The sequence below is a fragment of the Megalops cyprinoides genome, chromosome 2, assembly GCF_013368585.1.
Source record: "Megalops cyprinoides isolate fMegCyp1 chromosome 2, fMegCyp1.pri, whole genome shotgun sequence".
NCBI classification, from domain to species: Eukaryota; Metazoa; Chordata; class Actinopteri; order Elopiformes; family Megalopidae; genus Megalops; species Megalops cyprinoides.
In genome coordinates this window covers 41275724-41286545 of record NC_050584.1, presented here as the reverse complement: position 1 = coordinate 41286545, position 10822 = coordinate 41275724, and the positions used below count along the sequence as shown (strand labels likewise).

At 40.9% G+C, this 10822-nt stretch overlaps 1 protein-coding gene across 1 annotated transcript in view; it reads left to right on the top strand.

Moving 5' to 3' along the window:
- Positions 1 to 6198: 6198 nt before the first annotated feature.
- The window catches only part of hcn2b (hyperpolarization activated cyclic nucleotide-gated potassium channel 2b), a 42622-nt gene continuing 37998 nt past the window's right edge, over positions 6199 to 10822 (top strand). The window contains exon 1 of the mRNA XM_036521093.1: positions 6199 to 7355. Within this exon, the coding sequence (XP_036376986.1) occupies positions 6205 to 7355 (1151 nt within the window). The 5' untranslated portion in view covers positions 6199 to 6204. The remainder of the gene's footprint in view (positions 7356 to 10822) is intronic.

Below are 10822 nucleotides of genomic sequence, written 5' to 3'. Positions count from 1 at the left end.
CAAGTTTTGAGCTGTTTCTAGTGGGATATGGGACCATTCCTCTAAAACAGTGTTTTTCAATCCTACTCCTGGAGCCCCCCTATCTTGCATATCGTCTATCCAGTCTTGCTCCAAACACACCTGATTGAAATTAGTGTGAGCTCTTGATTAAATCAGGTATGCTAAGCTAATCAAAAGTGCCACTGATGAGTTCAGTCAGGTAGGAAGAGCAGGGGGGCCCCAGGATCAGCAGGATTGAGAAACACTGCTCTAGAAGGAAAGCCTCCACTTCTTTGAGAGATGAAAGGTAAAAATCTACTCTGCCCTCCATGTTCTAGAACTTCCCTTAAAGATTCAATGATGATTATATCTGGTGATTGGGCAGACATGGTGTAGTACGTGTTAGCATCACGTTTGGAATGATACAGTCTTTAAGTGCTCGGTACTTACATGTCAACCAGAGGTGGACACCCTGGCTTCAGAAAGTAAAAGTCCTGCCACGTATTTGTTCCACCCATGCACTACACCAGCTGAATTAAATTAGCACAACTCTTCAGCCAGGTAGAGGAGCTAATTAGTGAAATCACCTTGTTTAGAGAATGGCTAGAACAAATACATGGTAGGACTTTTACTTTCTGAAGCCGGGGTGTCCACCTCTGCAAAATATGTGTCCTTTTTTACTTGATGTGTCAGACTTGATGTCTATCTCAGTGTATACTGGAAATGAGGTGTACCATAAGCTTAAGATCTTAACAAAGATATTTATTCAAGGATTTTCTCTTGACATTCAGAATCACCCAGTATTTTTGAGAAGCCCGTTCAAAGAGAATTCCATTCAAAGAATTCTCCATGTAAACAACTGTACAAAAAGTGTCCCATGTTGTAATATGAAGACTCCATATGTTAATTTTTTGTACTCTGCATTGAAAGATTAAGCACTATAGTTCAGTACTAGAACTGAACAAACACAGGCTGGGCTTTTTGCCAAGGCTTTTTTTAATCCTTAGTGCCTATGTACTTTACTCAGGCTGCTCTGTACCTACATTGGAGTCGTTGTTGTTTCTGCTGTAAAGTATTTGGAAATTAATATCAGTTTTAATTTAGTGCCAATATAAATATTAATTTCAAAATTAACCCCAATTTTCTAATGAATTTAGAATGGGATTTACATAAAGTGGGGTGTGATATACTACAAATGCAGGGAATTATATGATTGTGTTAATACAGGACATTTTCTGAATATGGGCTTCAGTGACTTCAGTGCCACAACAGGCTATAGGAACATAATCTTTGCCAAAGTCCAAGGATTGACCAAGGATTACTAATAATAAACCACGTTTCCTAAATGTGAAATAAATTGACTCAGGGACACGGTCCTAAGTGAAGCTTACTTTTATGTAATTTCTGAAACACAAGATTGAAAAAACACTTATTCTTAACTGTGAATGAATTTCTACCTTCTTTGAGTAGTTTGATTGGCTATAAATGATCAGGCACAATAATGCTGAGATGGAATTCTGCAGGGGGCTTTGCTTGTTTCTGTGGTATGAAAAGCCATTTCCATTTTCACTGCCAGCACATACCAACAACGAGTGGGCCCTTCTACAAAGTTTGACAGAAAGTCCACTTGAGAAGAAATGCATAGGATATCAGAACATACACATGCTTTGCTGTACAATGTACAACAGGACGTATTTTGCAATTCCTTACAAACGTTGGAAAGCCATGCAATTAAACAAGCAGATATAGTGAGCTTCGAAAACTACCTCTGGCAAATTCACATTTTAACAATTATTTGTTTTTTTAAATACATCTTACTTAATTGTATTTCTTTTCTCCTCATTCCATATGCCCTTCTTTGGGAATGACGTGTGGCTGGCCTCTCTAGAAAGGAGCAGATTAGGATCCTGGGGCAGTCTAAAAGTAGCATCAGAGATTATTGTGGGCTAAATCAATAATGGAAAGCATGTGGAGGTGATTCAGTTTTTGACGAGATGTGATTTATTTATTAATTTGTTTATTTTTAGTTTGCCACTGTGCCAGGGTAGAGGTACAGTTGTATGTTTCTGAGCAATAGAATCCATTCGAAAAATCAATTCATTTTTACATCTTTTTATGCTCAGTTTCAGGCACTGATTACGGCTGTTAAGATATAAACCCTTGTCTGTTTTATGGGAACTGCCAGAAATGTATTGCAAGGCAGGGATGAGAAACTGTTGGCCACTTCTAGCCCTCAACATTGTAATATTGAATATGTCATATGTCATGTGGCTGTTAAAGAAGCCATATCACAATATGTGGGTTCTGTAATGTCTGAAATGACCTAGACTTGGGAATTGCAGTGTTAAGACCTTTGAACTTGTTTTTAAGTTTCAGTGACCTTGATCGTCTCTACAGATTCCCACCTATTGACTGATCTTTATACTGTTACGACTTTATGACGGTCATACTGTGAGTTATACCCTGAGTAAATGACTGGAGATGAATATGAATTGAGAATGTTACTTCACAAAGTTGCAAATGGTGCACATCAATATGATGTTAATTTCCCATGGTCTTTTTGCCTGAAGTAATTAGAAAAGTGAACCCTCCAAAAATTTCCCAGATTTTCTTTACCAGCTGTTATCTGCTTATGACAACATATCCGTTATTGCCTTTCATGGTGTAACAGTGTGTGATGTTCAAGAAAGATGGGCTTGTTTATGTGGCGTTATGATATACACCATTTTGAAATGCGCAAACAGCTCTAGAAATATGGATCCTATATTCAGTTCACCTAAGGCCATCTATTTTGATTTGTCGCATTACTAGTATGCACTGAAAACAAGCACCCACATTCGGCAAGCCTGAACTTGAGTACAAAAGACACAAAGTCTGCAATACATAAAGCGACAGCAATTAACTGCTTCACTTGTCTGTGTGTGGTGATGTGTGGTTTCAGAATGAGTTGCTCTGGGGGAAATTTTTAAAAATGATTTGCAAAATGGTGTTTCATCTGGCTTGCTGTGATATGACTGTAGAAAGAATGTATAAGTGGGCATGATGTGCCAGACAACAGTACTCCTCCCTTTGAGTCCGCTCTCAGACTCTCTTATCAGCTGAAGAGAACCCCCCCTTTATACAAAGCTACCCCCCCCCACCCCCATTCTGTACTCAGTTCTATTATATTAAGTGCTGGTAATTATGTGTCATTAAAAGGCCCCTAATCTTTGACAGCACACATATCTTTCCCATGGTGCCACATGTTACTCCCCAGTCCCTCCCTCTTATCACAACCCACATCAAAAAAATGAATGACAGTCACACAGCTTTGAAAATATTATTGGGTTCATTTGACACTTGCAAACCATGTTTTCCCATTGAGCCTCATGCACAGCCTCCCCATCAGATTCCCAGTGCATCCCTGATCTCTATATTTAGAACTTAATTTACCCACATTGCTATGCTCTGCTATTCTGTCCATTGTATGTGTTCTTTGTAGCACTTACTGGAGAGCTTATTGAAGTTGCTTCAGGTTGCACTTTGGTCATTCAAACTCACAGTGCAAAGAAAAACAAGTAAAATGATAAAAAAGACATTGAGGTGTTATGATTCTTTTAAGTGGCTTTCAGAAGAACTGAGCTTTATTAAATATTATTTAGAATATTGTCAAAAACAATATGATGAATAATATGAACAATATGAAAACTTTTCATAAAGTACTTCCCTCATTTAGCTGTATTACTCATAGCCAAATTGTAGTCTGTACTTCTGATGTGTTCTACATATTTGCTGTAAATGAAATTCAAAAGAACTTAAAGGACTTGTTTCAGATGGTGAGTGTGAAGGAGAGCCTTCACCACCTCTTCCTTCGACTAAAGGCTAATTGTAAATTAGTACAATCATTTGTAATTATGTACACATGTTGGTAATTTGTTTGGGGAGCCAGTCTGTTGGGTAACGAGTCACACCTGACTAACTGAAAGGTGATTAAATACGGGTGTGGCCAGGGAGGAGAGAAGGCTCACTTTGTCCCTGCTGGTGCTGTGCATAGGCTGGTTTCTTTGTCTGAATTTTTAAATAAATTATTGGTTTTTAACCTTTTGTTTTGGCTCATTTAATACAGAAGTGGGAGCCAGCTTCTCTACAGTGAGCATAAAAAAGATACTTTCAGATGCCATTAGTTAGATATTCACCGTGGGTGCTTTTTTTCTCCCACAGCATTAGTGGTGAGTCTAGGTTGGATCTGAAGCTGTTATCTGCAGGCTGAAGCTCTACTGGATGCTTCTACCAGATGATAAATCTGACTGTAGTTCAACGGGAGTCTGTGCTATCTCCCTCTTTGTGGGACTGAATTCCCTACGCTCTGTCACCTTATAAACACGTTGTCACTAGCCCTGGCAAATGATGGACAACACCTCATCATTGAGAACAGAAATACAGGCTCAGGTTCCATGAATATTTACTTAAGTGTTTCCATTCTTCAGCTTAACCTTTCTCTCACAGGGTTAGTACATCAGTGTTGGTGCAACTATGCAGCTGATATATGACATGGTACATGTGTGCATGCGTCTAAAAGAACCATCTAATTGGCATGTGTCCAAAATCATTTAGCTCCTATTTGGAACTCTGCCTTTTATGCAAATGAGTCTGGAGAATTGTGCTTAAATATGTCATATCAGGAAGTGAGAGTACCAGCTGCTGCTGAGATGGACTCGGGCTGCTCCATGCCTACTCTGACTTTTCAAATCTGGCAGCATCCTGAAAAAAGCAGCAGGGGAAACATGGCAGACACCAATGGCTCCTCCAGTGACCTCTGAGGCACTGCATCAGGTGCCATTACACTGTGGACTCTTGCAGGTTCCCTGAGAGCCAACAACCTTTCAATGTCATTGAAAAGGGCTTCATCTCTCTCAAGGTAAGTCAGGCAGCATCGAACAGAATGTATTCATTGTTTATGCTGACTTTGCATTGTTGCATATCTCAACTGATGGAGATGAGAGGAATCAGAGGAATCAAGGACTTCTCTTCTATTAGACAAGCACTGTATTGCACAATATGTCCGGGGGGGAAAAAAAGCACTTGATTAAAATCAAAGACACACAAACATATCCAAGGCAGGTCAACCCTGTAACACCGTCTCACCTTGCATTAGTTCCTCATCCTTTCTTCCATACTGCTTCTAAATTGTTGCCTCAGGTGGCACAACTGCTGCTTGTGCTTGTATTACATTCAGGCAGCAACTTCACTGTTGCCTTAGGTAATTGTGCAGTGGGTTATGAGATCGATGTGACTGTTATCTTTTCCACCCAGAAAAAGGGTGCACCTCAATCCAGATCACTGAGGTCACTATGCAAACTGAAGGCAGCACAGGAAGAGGAAGAAAATTAAACATCCGCTGTTATGACCGCTATACGATAATCCAAACATGCATCTCAATATACCACGGAATGGATTTTCATAAATACATGTAGGAAAAACAGAATCATTTTTCTTGGTTAACGTTTTCGGCTCCTTGACTTCCTCTCGCTTGTCTATTTTTGGTTGTCGATCAGCATCACGTTGGTCAATGACACCTGTCCTTATTATTTTCAACACTAGAGGGTGCTAGATTATCATGTAATTATCTGATAGGCGCGTCCGTGAGAAAGTGGGATGTATTTTTAAAGTTGGCATTGCGAGCACCTTGAGAATTTATTTGAGAATTTGCGCTTAGTTTGCAGCTTTTAAAATTCCATTTTGCATGAGGCAGAAGAACCTAGTGTTTTCAATATATGTGTGTAATTTGTAAATGAAATATGTGGGTGTAAATGCCATACAATTTAAGTGGAATAGCCCAATAGTTATAAAGTAGCCCGTAATTAACTTGAGATAAATAAATAACCTTTCATTGAAAAAAAAAAACACTTTATTATAGCGTATCAGATAAATTGCTAATGTATAACACCCACCCCTTACAAGAAATATAAAAAAATCTGACGACCTAATTGAAAATTCTATTCACTAAAATTTGTATTATTTATTCTTTAAGCATTGTTGAATCTTAAATCAATTGACACTGATGCGTCTGCCTAACCTTAGAGCACCAGAGTACGTTCTCTGGTTCAAGACCGTAGTTTGCAAAAAAAAAAAAAAAAATCATGTATGTTTTCCCATGCCCTCTCTTCTTCTGTCTCCTTCCTTTCCTCTCCCTGTTTATTTTTCTCTCAAGATAATTGGAACAAAAAATTTGGTCTTCCCAATGACATGGACAAAAAAGAGGTTTCTGCAGGGTCTGCTGTGACCACGAAAAAGAAAGCGAGCAGCAGCAGTAGCAGCCATAGCAACGCGACTGGGGCCGTGGTTGGCAGCCGTGCTGGTGGGAATAATAGCAAAGGCTGCTTTGCGTTCGTTTCCGCTGCTGTCGCCCTGCCCCTACGGTGTCCAAAGCCCAGTGCGGACAGCAGAGCGGTGATGGAGGAAGCGGAAGACGGCGAAGAGGAGCCAAAATTCCAGCAGCCAAGACTGCGCCGGGCCGGCGGTAGTGGGAGCAGCAGCGGTGGAGGAGGTGGTGGTAGTATCAGGATGAAGAATTTTACGCCAGGAGGGGGAGCCGTGTCAACAGGGAGCAAGAACTCCAATAACAATGAGCTCTGCCTCTCGCAAGGCGAGGGGTCTACACCTTCTGCTGCTACAGGCACCACAACCTCTTTTGCAACTTGCCAGGGAGATGGTGTTGAACCTGGCAGCACAAACAAAGGGGGAGGAGGGGATACAGCTACGGGAGTGACCGGGGTAGCTACTAGTGCTGCAGGTGAGGGTAGCAACAGCACGGCTACCATCACAGGCATGAAATGCAACAAAAACGGAGATTGCAGGAGGGATACTACAGGGAGCCTGTCTTCTGTTATCTCTAAGCAGGAAAAGCAGAGTGCTGGACTAGCTGGAACTGAGGACGGGAAAAGGCGAAGTGCCTGCAATTCAACAACGGCCAGCATGGACGGATCGACCACCCCTGCCGGTTCTCTGACACAGGGGCAGGGGGGCGAGACTGCGAGCACCGGCGCCACTCCGGCTGCCTCCGGTGTGTCCGAAAAAAAGGACTCGCGGGTTTCCTTTTCTAACGCACCTAGTAGGAAAGCCTCTTCCTCTGTGCATGGCGTGGGACAGACTCAGAACCAACCGTCAAGGAATTCGGTCACATTTCTCAAGTCCGAGGATGGACCACAGATCGTTCCTGAGGATGGGGACCAGAGAGACAGCCAGACTTTCATGCAGCGGCAATTTAGTTCCATGCTACAACCCGGAGTTAATAAATTCTCACTGCGTATGTTTGGAAGTCAAAAAGCAGTGGAAAGGGAACAAGAACGAGTTAAATCAGCGGGCAATTGGATTATCCACCCATATAGCGATTTCAGGTAAGGGTTAAGACCACTGTGATGTTGACCGCACGTTAGGAGTATCATATGACCCACTGAAACTACATCTGAAACGGTTCTATACGTGCGATTGTGCTTATGAAGAGTGATGCTGCCCCAGGATCCTTCGAAGTCTAGTATTGTTGTGTTCGGAGTCATCTTGGTCATGTCCTTCTGCTGGTTATATGTTCTGTCATCATGGAGCTGAACAATTGTCAGCGCATTCTTTAAACCTCTTAATGAGAACACAGCGTTAATATGATCACTCAGTTGTCGATTTAACAGATATTCCACGCATTCTTTTGTGCAATTTTGATAAATGAAGTCATAACCCACTACGAATGACCACACTCACAAATCTGGGAAAAACAATATTGTTTTAACATGAAGCTCGCTTCTACAATTTCCGAATAGGGTTTAAAAAAAAATCATAGGCTCTTAATTTGATCTGGCTAAGGGCCTGTAGTTCCTACATTTACGAGGCCTCGTGCGTAAAACCTGTAAATAAACTTAATCTCAAGTTTAATCTCCAACTCTGTTTGATTTTTTGGAACGGAATGTGTATTTGAGATAAACGCAATCAACACAATGGCTGTATTCTTTCGGGAGATGAGACAACCAGTATCGATCAGGTGTACGTGTGGGCTTTTTCTTTTTTGTTTGAAATTCTCACGGTAGGCCTTGCTTGTCACGATTTTAAGTGGTCCTATATGCAAGTTATTTTCCCTCAATACGGGGGATACAAACGCCACTCAGCATTGGGTAATTGGGCAACATATCAGTGACAACGACAAACAAATGAAACACAACTCAAGCGTTGGAGAGTAGGATGAAGAGGACAAGTTATTGTCCCTGGGCCAAACGATGTAAAGTCGTGCAATTGAGAAAGGCTCAGCCGGAAAAGTTCTTCATCAAGTGTTCACATGCATGAAGGATTTGGTATCAATTCGCGCGTGGCTGATCAGAGGTAGGCATACATTGATTCTATACATCTTTCCAAGAGCAAAAAGCGCATTGTTTAGAATATGCTGGTAAGAGAGCTAGACAGTCAGCGAGAACATTGCCAATCGTCAATTTGTATCACTTATTGTTTTAGTTGCGATGGAGTTTTCATCCGTTCAAGTGCGCATTGATTTGTTTTCTGTAGCAACTGTCATAAAGTAAACATTTTCTTTGATATCGGAAGATTTGGAAGTTTACTCGCTTGAGTCTATTTGAGCCGAAACAGGGGATGTGCCAAATATTTTCGAAGTGATTCTGTATCGGATGCACTTTCACGTTCTTGTTAATGTCACACTGACACCCAAATACGCAAATGTTAATAACGTGTTCTTTTCCTATTCTGTTCTATTCCTTATAGCTGTTCATATCGTGTCGCCAATTTTCGCAAGACAGGGACAGAGTAATTTACACCACTTTACGACAATTCATTTAGATTTACGCGCCCAAGAGTTGGTTTATTATCAAAGACCACTCTTCCCAGTGGTCCGGAAAAAAATAAAGGATAATTGTTTACTATTCTGGAATGAGCAGTGAGTTTAACGTTAACTTTAGGTATCTCAGGAAACATTTAGACCAAACTCGATATTACTTTACAACAGCGGTATTTATTATCACCTCTCTTACCGCGAACCTTGAGCCTCCATGCCTTGTCGGGAATCACCACCAGGACTTGTGGATATCATGACAAGAGAAAATGCCAACAATGACGAGGCCCCTGTGCTGTCTAGCTAGTCTATTTATTCAGCATATAAAGCAAAGGCCTTCCCTGAAAATATGACATTACTGACAGCGTGTAACCACAAAACATTATCTTTTTTACTTTGATACCAACACTGTATGAAATCGCAGTTAATAGAACATTAATATAGCATCTAATAACCGCAGTATTGTCACTGCGTCTGCTGGTCGTGATACTTATTCTACCAAGAAGAATAACAATCACAATAGTAATAACACAATGACTCAGTATTTGACTGTAATGCACACAGAATCAGCAAAATACATGCGCTGCACGAAACTATAACAGTTGTTACAAAGGACATACAATAGTACGTCTAACCTAATGAACTAAATGCGGTGGACGTAGTTAATTCGGAAATTTCCTTTCCAATTGATGCACTAATTTGCCACTTACCGTCTAATTTCTAAATGAGGAAGGTTGTACAACAGTGACTTATTACTGTAGTGCACATTAACGCTGAAGGTTTGCTTGAAATAGGAAGAAGTTAATGCTAGATTAATTACGTTGTAAAACTCGACTTCAGCACCAAAGACAGCTCCCATGACATCCCAGAGCTGTAAGACCTCTTTTAGGTACTTCATACTGCACATATCATATTTGGAAGAACAGGCCTATGTGAAACAATATTCTCATTGTTAATGAGACAAGGAAGTGTGAACATCAGTTACAGGTAAATCGGAATTTCCCATCAATGATAAAAATCATCCACATGGCTCCATCTTCGATTGTGTCTGTGGGTGTGTCGTTACGAATGTAAGACGTGTTATATCAAAGTCCAGCGGCTTTGCGTGTGTCTGTGATGATTAGGAATTCTGAGACCCACAACACATTCTTGTCAAAAAAATATTCCGCAGAACGAAGTTTATTGACAGGGAAGTCTTGTAGGTGTTTGTGCTCTCCGAAGGAATCACACCTTTCCTACAAGAGGCACACGATCTAGTGAGAGTCCCTTTGCACCGATGACACTTGGGCAGGAGATCGATATGAAATACGTCATACTAACTGAAATTTGCATGGAAAGTGGCAGACGTCCAAGGAACCCTCGGACACTTCCAAGCAATTAATACAGCAAATCAGATTATGATTTTGCCCAATCTATCATTCAGTGCACTTGACTGAACAAAAACGACACTAAAACTCGTCAAGGAGGGGTGGCTGTACCTTTCAAACGCATTTGTTACAAAGTCCTGTAGAATTCAAACTTACAACCCAAGAAAGGCGACATGCCTCTTATTACATACTAGAAAAGGCACCTCGTCAATGCTCTTGCGTAAAGCTGGGAAGATCGTGTGCATCTCCTTGTTTCACCGTCTGGACTTAAAAGTGCAATTTAAACCACGTTGCATCAATCACCGCGTCATGACTCAGCAGTGGACTTACCGGGGCATTAGTGTCGTTAAGCGGCCTTGAATCTTACCATCATACAACAAAATTTGTTAATCCTGTGTCTGTTCTCTTGGCATGACCACTCTACGGTTGTACCAGACATTATGCCCAGTACGCATATCACTGCACCTTTATCTGAATGATTATTTTTCAATAAATTCAAAGTCAGTCATGCACTTATTGAAAAATAATAATTCAAATAAATGTGCTGTGCCCTATTCTCTTTGAGAAATTCACTTGACATAGAGAGAATGATGCATGTGTATTAGTAAAAAGATCCATTGTTTTGTGTCCCTGAACTTCTACGAGGTGGACTGGAAAGCAACATTATGCCTTC